Source organism: Acinonyx jubatus, chromosome X (genome assembly GCF_027475565.1).
Source record: "Acinonyx jubatus isolate Ajub_Pintada_27869175 chromosome X, VMU_Ajub_asm_v1.0, whole genome shotgun sequence".
NCBI classification, from domain to species: Eukaryota; Metazoa; Chordata; class Mammalia; order Carnivora; family Felidae; genus Acinonyx; species Acinonyx jubatus.
Genome location: NC_069389.1, coordinates 4,541,203 through 4,555,708, shown reverse-complemented (window position 1 = coordinate 4,555,708; position 14,506 = coordinate 4,541,203). Strand labels below are relative to the sequence as shown.

Below are 14,506 nucleotides of genomic sequence, written 5' to 3'. Positions count from 1 at the left end.
CCGGGCAGAGGAAGCTGCAAGCAGGAGTCACATGCCACCCACAGCAGGGGGCGCTGCGGTGGCTGAGACTCAGAGCCACAAGGAGCTGGAGGGAAGGTGGGCAGCTCGTGGGACATGGAGGGCTGCCAGCTGGGGCTTCCTCTACCTGAGAGTCAGAGCTGCTCACGAATGACTGTCTGGATCACACCCTCGTGCCTGCACAATGACGGGACCCCAGCGAACAAGAGAAAACAGGAGGAGCAGAAGCTGGAAACAAAGCACAGTCACCGTGCTGAGGCATTCCCTGGCCTTTGCGGAGCTAGGCCCTCTTGCCCTTTCGACTTGCACGGCCCTAATCGCAAGCCAAGCAGAGGCGTGGGAAGGCGTGTGTTACTCACTGTTCCGAGGACGCCAGCGCACGGCATTTAAGTAGAAGTTGCAGTAATGGAAGAGAAACTCGTGATCGGAGTGTTGGGTTTTCCCTTGAAGCAGGGGCATCAGGTCACGTCCATCAATGATTCTGTGGGGACAAAGCCAGCCAGGCATCAGGTGGCGAGTGGCCACACCATCCTCGGGCTAAATCGCCCCAACTTTTGAGCTGCCCTTCCAGCAAATGAGAGCACCATAGAGTCACCTGGTCATACCTGAGCAGCCAACACCAAGAACACTCGCTGACCCCTGTCAGGCACTATATGCAACTTAGCGGGGCCAATTCTGCTCTTGTATGAACTCAGTGAATCCTCCAAGTTGCACCAGGAGTTGGGACCATTATCATCCCATGGTGATGAGTTGAGGAAACTCGACTTGGCCAGGAGGTGCAAGTCCAAGGTCATGTGGCTAGGACCGGCCACTGGATGGAAACCCAGCTGATTGGGTAGCCATGCTCTCAACCACTCCCCCTGCTACTCGTCCTAAACCCCACTTCTGCCTGTTAACCTTGACACACGGGAAGCTTTATTCCCGAAATACAGCTCTCGTGAAAAGAAGGGTATCCAACTATTTGTGTTATGAAAAGGTATGGGAGCAGCTTGGCTTGGACAGAAGTCAATGGAAGCACATTTCTAAATCAGAAGGAATTAATCTCTAAAAGAATAATAATGCTGATACTAGACACCCTTTGGATGCATTGTTCCCGGATACAAACATCTCTTGTACGACTGACTATCTAACCAGACCAAGGGGAACTTTCCAGACTGCAAACAATTGACGATACACAATTGGTTAGGAGCAAAATAAGATTATTTGGCATTTAAAATAAGGGGAAAAAAAAAGCCTAACGTTTTGTTTTGAGTTAAACATACATTCACAGCCACTAGAACAGCTCAAGTCATTGGTACCATTAGGGCCATGCCATCAAAACAAGGGGCAGAGGGGCGCCTGGGTGGCTCGGTCGGTTACGTGGCCGACTTCGGCTCAGGTCATGATCTCGCGGTCCGTGCGTTCAAGCCCCGCGTCGGGCTCTGCGCTGACGGCTCGGAGCCTGGAGCCTGCTTTGGTTTCTGTGTCTCCCTCTCTCTCTGCCCCTCCCCCATTTGTGCTCTGTCTCCCTCTGCCTTTCAAAGGTGAATAAATGTTAAAGAATTAAAAAACAAAACAAAACAAAACAAAACAAACAACAAGGGGCAGAGAGCTACTTTGCAAGTGCTAGACGGTCTCAGCTGAGGATTAGCTTTCTCTGGTGGAAAACACTCCATCCCTGTCATCCCTTATCAGGAGGAATTCAGAAGGTGGAAGTCGACCTTGGTTCTATAATTTGGGTTAGCATTCTTGAGAGGCTCTCTGCATGCCCTGAGCTTTGTGTGTGGCTTATTTTGGTGTCACTAAAAACCCCTAATGTAATTATAGTCTCGTTGCTTAGCACTTCCCTAGCCTCAGCCCTCGTTATGAATCACGCGCTCTGTGCAAGCCCATGGACTGAGAATATTCTATTATTGTGAGTTAAACATAAGAACGAAAGGCAGACTTGGCCCCCACGCCTGCATTCCCGTTCACCATGGGAGGAGGAGGGAGAAGCAAGGTAGAGAGACGCTTCTATCCAGAAGCAGCACGCTCTCTGAAATAGTATTTCTATCCTGAAATGGCAGTGATTGTGCGTGGGTCTGTCCAAATCCCTTTGCAGAAAGGCTCAGTCCTGACTACTATGCAATCCTGAACAGCGTGTTAAGAAAGGAAGGGATGAGACGCGGTGTGGAGCTGCCAGCACCTGAACAGGAGAAGCTCCTGGTGCTGGAAAATGACCAGGGGGTGGGGACACAGAAGGACATCATCCTGTCCCCAGACCTCCACCTCAAGTGCAGAGCAGGCCTTTCCCGGAACCCTCGGAATGGAGACCAAAAGTCCACCCCCAGGGCACAACATCCAACTCTATTCCCTTATTCTTTGGATGTAGAGATAGATCTTATCATTATTATTAAATTAAAAATTTTTCCTGATGTTTATTTCTGAGACAGAGAGAGACAGAGCATGAGTGGGGGAGGGGTAGAGAAGAGAGGGAGACGCAGAATCCGAAGCAGGCTCCAGGCTCCCAGCTGTCAGCACAGAGCCCCATGCGGGGCTCGCACTCACAGACCGCGAGATCATGACCTGAGCCGAAGTCGGATGCTCAACCGACTGAGCCACACAGGCGTCCCTTATAATTTTTTTTTTTTAACATCCTATACCTAATGTACTCATCCCTAGAAGCAGGCAATAAATCATGCCACTGTGAAAAGCCACCGTTTGTTTAAGAGTGCTACAGAAATATGGTCTGTCAAAGAGAGGCTCATTTCTGCCGTGAAAAATTGGAAGTGACCCCACTGCGCTCAACTTTTAAATGGTGTCGAAGCTATCAAAACACTTGGAATTGTTTTAAACAGCATGTGTGAGTCACCGATAACCGTGGCCATAACCCAGAGGCAGCACATTTCCCCTGATGCGGCCCGGGCGGAAATGCTTCCATAACGTCGCGATCTGTGGGACCAGGGACGAGGCACTCTCAGAGCGACACGAAGCATTGCTGTTTTCTATTGAGAAGACTCTTAATTGGGACTTTTCTGCCGGTGAATTCAAGTTTTCATAGCAAGTGTGCACAGATAGTCCCTGCTATGAAACTGGATGAGTTCTTTTGTAGCCTCCGCTTGATTCTCTGAAAGATGTGTTCATTTGAAATTGTTTTTAATTTGGAAAGTGAGGTAGAGACACTCTCCATGGGCTCCTGACCCGCAATGACCGTCATGATTTTAAGCACTCATTTCCAGGCAGCTGATTTCAGAATGTCACATCAAATTAAATACCACGGGACAACTGTCACATCACTGCAAAGAGCACGTTTCGGGAACTTTCCTTGGGTTGCGGTGACTTCCTTCCCTGCCTGGGTGTGCTGGCCTTTCTCTTAGTTGTGAACCAGCACATAGTTTTCCTGGATGTCCTTGCCTCTGCTCGACTCTGCCTGGATGTCCTGAACTCTGCCTGGCCAGCTCTCAGAAGGATTTAGGGATCACAGGAATGGGGAAAGCTTTGCAGAAGGGGGAGTACAGACCAGACAAGGTTTTGGGGACTGACAAAGAGGCTAATTTGGGGTGCCATGTTGGTGAGATACCTGTGTGACATTCACAACAAAGTGATTTCTTCACTAGAAAGTAACAGTAAAGGGAGACATTTTTTGGAGAAAGTGTGTGTACCTTTGATAAACTACAGGAAATTCCAAGTAAACCAGGAAGTTATTTTCATGATATAAAAAATTCCTCCATTCATAAACATTGAACACACTGCCTAATTTAAATACAAAGCAAGACCAATCATGAGTATTTGTACGTACAGGAAGAGTTTCACCCCTTTTTCTGCAAAACGCAGGGGAACTAGTTTTATGTGTAGGACTCTATTGAAATAGTCGTCCGCAGTTGCCTGGCCATTGGGCAGCAACATTTAATGGGAGAATGAAGTCACTTCCCTGGTCTTCATGAGACAAAAATGATACTGCTCATTCAAATACTGATTTCTTTTCCTAATGTGAACAGACTCAAATTTTATTTTATATTATTTAGGAGATCTAAATTTTATTTAGAAGATCTAAATTTATGTTATTTAGAGATAGGAGATCTAAATATTTCACCTGCAAAACTTAATTCTCAAAGATGTCAACACCCCCTTTTCTTTCCTCCCAGCTGAATGGGCTATGGCCTGAGTTTAGGTGATTACCAAAGGCTTCACCAATTATGGCATGTTGCAATTCTTTATCAGCAATATCTGTGAACAAGGAGCTTGGTCACAGGCTTACTATGGTGATAGTCTATCTGCTTGCAAAGATGTCCTGATGGGAAGGCTTTCATTTTCATGAATTAATGCATTTTATTATTATACTCTTCTTATGTAAGTCCCTGTTGCCTATGCTTTATATCACACACACACACACACACACACACACACACACTCACAAAGGTTGCCCTCCATTTATTTCCAGAATCAGCTCATTTGGAGACACAGGGGGGGGATGATTTTTCAGAATACGCCTGGGGTAATGGCCACCAAAAGTTCTTTTGATAAACCTGTGTGGCGGAATGCAAATGAATCACTGAAGTATGTGTGAAGGCAAATTCACTGTGAACAGGGATCTCATACAGGCACACTACAGGGTCAAATTAGAGAGTGATTCTCACCGTAGCACTGGCACTTTGCAAAGCGAAAACCTCTTATGTGTATCCCTGACCACTGCTCTTTTGACCTAAGTAGAAATCCTGTGCTGAAGGGTTCTCATCTCCTTTTGAGCTCTGTTTGGGCAGGAAAGCCAGCTACCAGACGCAAAACGCTTCTTGAGAACGACAAGGTTGTACCTGAAGGCTAAGGGGTCTTTTGAACAGAAATCCTCCTATTGCAACAAAACACCAGAAAGATGTTAGGGCACCTCGTTAAGCTCCCGTCAGACAGCTCGGGTTCAACCCTTGAAGTGAGTTTATTCTCCTGAGGAATGTAAATTTAATACTGCTCAAGCAAGAAATTGGGGAGGCTGATTTCCACCAATCTTTCTGGGAGAGAGTTAAGGCTGTTTTCTCAAGAGTAGGTATTTGTGTATCATTTATAGATGGATATCCATATGGGAATGTGGTCCACATGCTTTCATTGAACCGTTTTGCTGAGGTTAATCTATTGTAACAATATTTTCCATAAAAGAGTAATAATTGAGCCTCCAGACAGGCTTCGTCAACCTCAGCACTACCAACACAATTGTTTGAATTATTCCTCCTTGTGGGAAGACGTCTTGTATCTCGCAGGATGCTTAGCAGCATCCCTGGCCTCTGGATGCCATTAGATGCCAGTAATTCTGGGTCAAGACAATCAAAAATATCTCCAGGCAATGATAAATGGCCCCTGGTGGGGAAAGAGTCACCCCCGCGGGGAGAGAATCATACCGTTAGATGTTCCAAGTCTCCAGGGCAGAGATGTATAAGGATGTTTTCTGGACCTGGTTTGCACTGTGATTTAAATAAGATATTGTGTGATAACTGTATTTCCAGGAAGGATTTCAGTTTTCTCATCTGAGTAGTCTCTAGGATTACGGTGGCATTTTATCAGGCCTTAAACCTGAACCCAGAGACAGTATTGTCACATTGACTTGGGCCAAAAAGTATCTGTGAGATCCATGAAAAGCATCTTCAATCTTGTGGAGGAGTTCTTATAATCAAATATTGTGGGCCTGCCAAAGAGGGAGGCCGCTTCCTTCTTCAATGTGCACGAACAAGGAAAACAGACTGACCTCCGTGAGCCTCAGATTGGCGTGGGAGGGAAGGGCCAGCAGCAAGATTTCCCTTAACGGATTTTCCTCAGCCTCTGATCGTTTCCTTCCCTTGTGTTTCCACAACTACATGCGAACCCATTTAAAGACACAGGGAAAGCAGAAGCAGTGCTGATTTTAATATTATGAGCCATGAGAGAAAAATGTAATTAATGAAATCACCTGAACACTCTGCGTGAGCTAGTTAAGGAAAGATTAAGTTTTACATCAAGGGTCAGAACAAAGGGCCAGTGAGTAGATGAGATAGAAAGTGAGAGTTTTGCCTTCACATAAGGAAAGACTTTTTATGACTTTCTGCTGCCATGTTTTCTGTCATTGAGGCAGAAAAAGTATTTGAACAAAGTAGATGTTAAAAGTCCCCTTTAGCCCTCAAATCTTATGATTCTATGGTCCCAGATGCACATTGAATGAACTCGGCCAACATTGACATGCTCTTGTGACTTTAGTCCTTCCATTGAGCCTGCAAGGTCGGTGCTGTTACTGAATCCATGTTCCAGGTGAGGAATCAAGGCCCACTAAGGTAAACACTTACCCAGCAGTGAGGCCGAGATTTGAACCCATTCTGTTGTCATGCACAGCACCACGTGCTCTCAAGAGTGTGGCCCAGACACCCCTGGGGGATCCTTTCAAGAAGTCTACGAGGTCAAAACTATTTTTGCGTGAACACCCAACGTTCTGTGCCCTTTGTGCTACATACAGCCCCTTCAGGAGCGTGCAGTGGACTTTGCCAGTGGACTCATGGCAGGAGATGTCATCATCCCTGCTGTCCGCGGACTGAATGTGGCTTGGGCGCTCTCGTGCGTTGAATGTTTTTTCAGGTTTAATTGCTCATAGGATAAAGGTTGATAGGCATAACGCACATACACAAAACGTCTTTGGGTTCCTCGGTCACTCAAGAGTGGACATGGGGGCTGAGAACACAAAGTTTGAGAAGGGCTGAGCTCTCTGAAGCTGCCTGTGGTGCGTGCGCATCCACACACGTGTGTTTGGGGGAGAAAATACGCCTCAAGAAAAAAGTTGAGAATAGTAAGGAAAGAGTGAACAGTGACACAATCTCAAAAGCAATGGGAGATCAGCAAACCCATCCCGGGACTCAGCTCGGGCCAAGCTGTGCTTCCCTCTCTGGTTTCCCGTTTCCTCTTGGTTCCGCTGGCCGCGGGATTTAAACAAAATTTGCAGCCCGCCTGCATGACATGAGCCTGGTCTGCCACCAAACTAATGAAAACAATTAATCAGCGTGCTTCCCTTAAAACTCTTCAGATTGGTAATAACGCTTAAGAAGAAACCATTGGCAATGTCATAGGAAGTTGTATTTAAATTTAAGAGAAAGACGTTTCATTTAGAACGTGCTGACTGAAGGCATGCTGGGAGGGAGGGCCGTTAACGGCGGAACCAGCTGCCTTTCTTGCTGCTGCAGCAGAGAGCAGCTGAGTGGGACCGAAAGGAAGGTGGGGGAGCAAAAACACGGGCGGCAGGGGGGGTAAAAGAGGCGTCTGCCCAGCTACCCCCAGAGCCCGTGGACGGCGCGGCGGGAGAGACAGGGTCAGTGGCATGTTCAAAGCCTTCGGTCTGTGAAAGCCAAGGACCGTGCCACCGCACCACACCCTGGAGTTTATTACCCACTGGGATAATGGGGTTGACGGCGTTTTTACACCAGCGGCCCCTCCAGTGAGCCCCATAACGGGACGTGGGTAACAAGTGTAGTGGCGACAGACAGCACGCCGTCATGCAGGCAAACCGAATACGCTCGCCCGGTGGATGTGAGGGAGACGACAGCGCGTGCGTCTGAGTCACAGTACCTGTCCTCAGGCAACGGAGCCCCTGCCAGTGTGGCCACCGTCGGAAACACGTCCATGTTGCTTGTTGGCTCGTCAATCTCGAGTCCGGCCTGTATCACTCCTGGCCACCGAAGAATGCCAGGAACCCGGATACCCCCTTCCCAGTTGTTTGCTTTTCCCCCTAAAACGTCAAAATAAAATAAAAGAGACAGAGAGAGAACAGGAAGATGTCTTTTCAAAGCTTGGTTTAAGGCTCATTTCAACGCACTCTTCAACGTCCAACATGGGGCGGGTGATTTGGATGAACAAAGTGCTCTACTTGCATGGATTCAGTGAGCATTTTGTGAGGAACAGAGCAGACAACGGGGTGAAAAAATCCACATACGACATGGTCACTATTATGCATGGCACGCGGCTGGCACTGCCCGGTGGTCATGAACTAGGGCGACTCTACTCTCACAGCGAGAGAGGACTCAGGTCAACGACCATGGACTCACGAAGCTGACATTCCATTTCTACTTCTCACCAGGTTAGCAGGAAAAGTAACCGTCCCCCAAAATGTCCATGCCCAAATCCTCAGAATCTCTCAGGCCAGGAGTATTCTGGAGGGCTGGGAACAGGACTTGTGGGCCGGGTCTCCCAGTTAAGGTGAGTCCACTGGTCTGTGTTTCTGCCACTGAACATTTCTAAGATTTCCAACTTCCCAGGAAGTAATCTCTAGGCTCCTTGTGTGTTTAGTTGATGGCATTCTTGTGCCCTTGGAAACAATCTCCATCTTTTGTGAGAGACAGGCTGGAAGGTGGTACGAGGGTGGCCTTGACAATGGACGAGGGGGCCCACGCCAACGAATGCAGCTGCCTGCACATGCTGGAGAAAGCATGGAAACATATTCTCCCCGGTAGCCTTCACAAAGGAACACAGCTGCCAACACAGAGCTTTGCACAGGTGGACCCACCTTGGGCATCTGAACTCCACACCTGTAAGATAATCTGTGTTGTTCCGAGCCACTGCATTTGCGGTGTTTGTTAGTGCAGCCACAGGAAAGGAAAACGCCAGCTGTGCGGCTCAGACATTTGTGCCTCAGTTCCCCCAGCACAACATTAGGTTGACAATTACATGGAATCACCCCAAGTGTCACGTCCAGTGTCTGGAACAGACGAAGAGCGCCCAAATCGCCATTTTCACCACTGCTATTATTTTTGCTAGCAGGATAGCCCTTACTGTTTCGGTGAAGAAACCAGCTTTGCCCATAGGAAGTGACTTGACCATAAGCAAGTAGAGCGTGAATGGAGTGTGGGGAGACGACGGAACGGTGAGCTCCGTCCAGAGTGGCTCTGCAGACAAGATGCCCTCCGAGGCTTGCAACTAACGCACCTGGAGGGACACAGGCATGCCAGCATGAGAGCCCAGAGAGGCGAGGGCCGGACCCCAAGCCATGCAGCTAGCACAGGGACAGGTGCAAAACCGGACGCACGGCTTTCGCCTGAAGTAATTCAGCATGGCTTTAAAATGAGCTGAGCACCGCTGACCACCACAGGAATAACCACGCTGGAAGCTGGGCTGGAGACAAGGGAGCGAATGGATGTTCAGCTACTTCAAAGTACCTTTTTCAAGCTTTGTAAGATTAAGTAAAGAGTTAACTTAAATGAACAAGTTGAGACATAAACTGATGTGCAGCGGGAATAGAACGCATGAGTACGATGCATGGTTGACAAAGGACGTGAGTGCCACTTAAACTTCAAAATTTGGGGCACCTGGGTGGCTCAGACGGTTGAGCGTCCGACTTTGGCTCAGGTCATGAGCTCACAGTTCGTGGGTTTAAGCCCCGTGTCGGGCTCTGTGCCGACAGCTCAGAGCCTGGAACCTGCTTCGGATTCTGTGTCTCCCTCTCTGTCCACCCTTCCCCTGCTCCTGCTCTCACTCTGCCTCTTTCTCAAAACTAATAAACATTAAAAAAAAAATTTTAAGTTTCAAAATGGAATACAGGAGACAGAGGTTTAAGGGATCTTGAAGCAAAGCTTCACTTCTTAATGCTGGTTTTTAATCACTGTGCTGGTTTTTGAACTCTGTCCATTGCAGAATGAATTGTAGCTGACGACTCTGGACTCAACTCCTCTACAAGCAACATCTTTAAACTCTGGGCACTAAATGTTTTTATACGCATAGACATCAGGGTAGACTCACATAAAAATTCACATCATGCTTTGCAGTTTCCATGGTGGCCCCCAGGAAAAGTTAAAAGTATTGCAGTATATCTTCTCAACATGATCTTAAGGTAATTATTTGACAAATACTACTATTCTTGCATCACAGACACCACATCAAAGAATAGGGAAGTTCAAATAATTTGCCATAATTTATTCAAGCTGTCAGTAGCTCAGGGAGCTTCAGGAGGACCCTCAATGTGTGAGTTAGTCTGACTCTCCTTCTACGAGATTGAGCACATAGAAGTGTCACTTGCTTATGCGAATAGCAGACCGGGCTCACAGCATTTTACCTGCTCATCCTTCTACTGGATCAAACTCGGAATGTGCACCTGTTTACGCTTCTACCAGATCAAGATAGTAGGATTTTCACCTGCGTATCTGAACTCATAGACTTTAAACGTGTTTATCCATATACTGGATCAAGTTCATAGACTCCTCTGTTTATCCTTGTACTAGATCAAGCCCACAGAATTTAAACTTGCTTATCCATCAACTAGATCAAGCCCAAAGACTTCCATCTGTTTATTCTTCACGATCAATCTCACAGCTTATCACATGCAAAATCCTTCTACTAGATGAACCTCAGACAATTTTCATTTGTTTATCCTTCCATTAGATGAACCTCATAATATTTTCCCTTGCTTATCCTACCAGATCAAACTCATAGATTTTTCATCTCTTTGTCCTTCTATGAGATTTAGCTCATAGGATATGCACATTTCTCTTACCAGGTGAGTCTCATAAAAGTTTCACCTTTTGTTGTACTAGATTAAGCTCATGGAATTTTTTAAATCAATTCTACTGAATGAAAATCATAGACTTAAATCTTATTCCTCTTCAAGTTCAAACCCAAAGGACATGCACCTGCTACCCTTCTAGATGAACTTCATAGGATTTTCATCTGTTTGTCCTTCTGCAAGATTAAGCTTATAGAATATGCACATGACTATCTTTCTAGATGAACATCAAATAATTTTTACATGTTTCTCCTTCTATGGGATCCAGCTGATAGGATACGCACACGACCATCCTCCTAGATCAAGCTCACAAAATTTTCATGGCCATCCTTCTAGATAAAACTCATGGGATTTTCATGTTTATCCTTCGACCAGATCAAGCCCATAGAACTTCACTGTAAATTTAAGAACAACAAAATAAGTTTGCTACCTAACATAAAGATCTTGTTTAATTAACGGCTAGTGTATATATTTCTTGCCCCACTGGTTAACATAAAATAAAACAAATAAATCAGAAGGTAGGCCAAAATACCACAAAAACAAAAAAGAATCCTTTAAAATTGTTTATCTTCTAGATGCAACATGGCATTGCAGATTGGATTCTGAATCAGAAGAGTGCTTTAGTGCAAAATGTATGGTTAACAGTGATGTACCAAAGTTAATTTCTCGGCAAATAACAACGGTTATGCAGAAAGTTAACACTGGACGAAGCTGGGTGCAGGGAAAACAGTAGCTATCCTCACTATCTTTGTAATTCTGTCAATCTATACTAACTCCAAAGTAAAAACTACTAAAGACACACATAGAGATGCTATAAATATACGTGTGTTTCCCCGGTTAACTAAGTACTTGGCATTCTCTAGAACAAAGCAGGGAGAACAATACGAATTACTTCACAGGGTTTTATACATACTCTTTCTAATGGCTACATGTTACTGATCACGTACCATGCCATATGGACTATGACCTGCATTTTGTCACTAACTCCTTACAACCACCTCACGAGGGCGTGACTATCACTCCCCATGTATAGACGCAAACTCTGATAGTCTATAATATGCATTTCATCTCACTGAATCCTTCCACCTACCCCACAGTGGTGCTACCATCACTCTCCATTGTGTAGATGCAACACCTGAGGGGCTGAGGGCAGGTAGATCCCGAAGTTACGGAGCCTGCTTGGGATTGTCTCTCTCCCTGTCTCCCTCTGCTCATCCCCTGCTCACTCTCTTTCTCTCTCTCTCTGTCTCAAACAAATAAATAAACATTAAAAAAAAAAAAAAAGAAACTCGGAAAGACAAATCTGAACTACAGGATTAAGAACCACAACCCCGGGCACATTGTTTTACCCTTCCAGAAGTGAGTGAACAGGTGCATCTTCTTTAAGGAAAAAGGCGGTGTTCAAGGACGGCTGACTGGAGCTCACCAGGTGAAGGTACAGGGACACCTGGCTGAAAATCCACGTGAGAGCAGGACTGGGAAGTGCCCAAGTTCCCACGTCTTGGCTAGATGTCCATGTCTTGGAATGAGCACGGGGCACAGATGTCTCTTCAAATTCTGACTTCATTTCCTTTGGATGTGTACCCAGCAGTGGGATTGCTGGGTCATATGGGAGCTCTGTTTTTAATTTCTTGAGGGAACTCCATACTGGTTTCCACTGTGATTGCACCAATATGCATTCCCACCAACACTGCATGAGGGTCCCCTTTTCTCCACAACCTCTCCAACGCTAATCTTTGGTCCCAACAGCTGAGATATGGAAATAACCTAAATGCCCATCAATGGATAAATGAGAAAATGTGAAATTATACACACACACACACACACACACACACACACACAAGGGAACACTAGGCACAGAAAAGGAGGAGGTGTTGCCATGAATCCACATGGGTGAAGCTGGAGAACATCATGCCCAGTGAAATAAGCCAGACACAGAAAGATAAATGAGTCAAACTCATGGAAACAGAGAGCAGAATGACAGTTGGCATTGGCATGGGACTGGGGAAATGGGGAGATACTGGTCAAAGGGTACAAAGTTGAATACGTTCCAGGATCTAATGGGCAACATGGGGGCTATAGCTAACCAGACCTTATCACATCACTGCTTACATGAAAACAGAGAGATCTTACGTGTTCTTACCACACACACAAAAAAGAAAAAAATGGTGACCGTATGAAATGATGGGTATGTTAAATAACTTGGCTGTGGATATCATTTCACAGTGTATACATACACCCCAACGTCAAGTTGTGCATCTTAAATATATATAGTTTTTATTAGCTGTACTTGAAAAAAAGCTGAAAAAAAATCAGCAAAGGAGATACTTGTATTTATTTTGTAAATATGACTCCATTTCACCATAAGAAAATCAAATAGTCTTTCCATTTATATAAACGTTACCATTTCCATAAATGCCTATCCACTTATACAGGCACCCCCCCCCCCCCCCACACACACACAATGTAGACAGTGCCATAGAAATCCACAGGCTCATCCAAGGTATGTGTAGATGATGATTCAAGTATCAGGAATCTACTCTGGGAACTCTGCTCTGAGATCCCGAACCTCCGGGTGATGGAAGAAAAGGGTATGAGAGCATGCTTGGTGTGCAGCTCCTCTGAAATCACCACAAAACTCCTGGAGGAAACCTAGAGAAGTCACACCCTGCCAGAGATCTAAGATTCCCCTGAAGAGCTCCAAGCCAGAAACAGTCCCCTGGAGGCAACAATTCTGTGTGCAGCGAAGGGGCTTAGCTCTGCTCAGGTGTGGTGCTCCGAGCACCATCAAGAAAGGTGAAAGGAAGGAAGGAAGGAAGGAAGGAAGGAAGGAAGGAAGGAAGGAAGGGAGGGAGGGAGGGAGGGAGGGAGGGAGGAAGGGAGGAAGGGAGGAAAGAAGGGAGGAAGGAAGGTGCAGGACTATGGGAGGCAGTGTGTCTGCAGCTCCCAGGGCCTAGCCATTCGCTGACCACCTGGATGTAAGGGCTGGCAGGACCACGTGCATGGTGGCATCCCAGGCTACTTTTCTGATAACAAACTATCATACTCGGGACGAACCATGATGCTCTGTCAGGAAAATATGAACCCACTACGTGTAACATCCAAAGACCCTCATCTTACAGTTCTGAATTTATATTCAGAAGGAAATAGATCAATAAACAGAACCCCGTGCAATTTTCTAAAGCTGTAAAAGGAGTGTTTTTTCTTTTTTTTTTTTTACAAGAATGGTAAAAAAAAAAAAAAAAAAAAAAAAGCACATTAAAAAAATCCGTAACACTCCGTGCACACTCTGCTTAGGGAGAAACCTGTTTGGTTAAGTATGACCACACATTTCCAGGCATGTGTTCGTGAGCAAATAGCCTTGGTCGTCAGATGGTGTAGCTCTCACTCTTATCCCCCTTGCCACGGTCCATGGAAGAGGCTATGTGCAAAATGTGTCCATCCGGCTGAAACAGGACAGCTGACTCTCCCAGTCACTGCCACGATTATCCCTGGTGAACTTCACGGCATCTACAGTGGTGAGCTCCATTCATTCCGAAAGTGTTTACTAAGAAATCACTTAGGATGACCAGGAATAATGACGGAGTGCACCATGTTCCAGGAACTATTCAAGCTCACTGCAGAGATGAACATGTTCCTTCGCCACCATCGCTTGCAGGGTAGGTACCCCATTTCACAGCTGGGAAATCTTTGGTCAAGTGATGGCACCAGGTAGGGCTCCAGAATCTGGGCTACGGAACGCTAGGTTTTCTTGATTCTCAGAACCCCACAGGGAACACAGTTATATGAACAAGGATCTCACCCAACAGGAATTCCAGGTCTGCAGGGAGAGTTCAGATGTCCCGCCAGATGCCTCTGAGTGGGAGTCCACAGAAACCACAAGGGGGATGCCTGCTACCTAGGAACACCCACCCTGCCACCACAGAGTCTGAGTGGCGTCACGGAGGACAAACAGGGGCAGGAAAGTTGGAGATGTCTTGCAGGACAAGGACAAGAAAAACAGGGTAAGAAATCTGGATTGCTCTTTCTTTCCCCTGA

General features: G+C 46.2%; 1 protein-coding gene across 5 annotated transcripts in view; it reads right to left on the bottom strand.

Moving 5' to 3' along the window:
* STS (steroid sulfatase) overlaps positions 1-14,506 on the bottom strand; it is a 160,414-nt gene that overhangs the window by 15,501 nt on the left and 130,407 nt on the right. For 4 of the 5 annotated variants that reach the window (XM_053202036.1, XM_027050618.2, XM_027050619.2 and 1 more), the window contains 2 exons: positions 7,546-7,705; positions 378-499 (listed from right to left, as the gene is read on the bottom strand). The exons of the other annotated variant lie outside the window; for it this stretch is intronic. In XM_053202036.1, the coding sequence (XP_053058011.1) occupies positions 378-499; positions 7,546-7,705 (282 nt within the window). The remainder of the gene's footprint in view (positions 1-377; positions 500-7,545; positions 7,706-14,506) is intronic. 5 annotated transcript variants of the gene reach the window in all.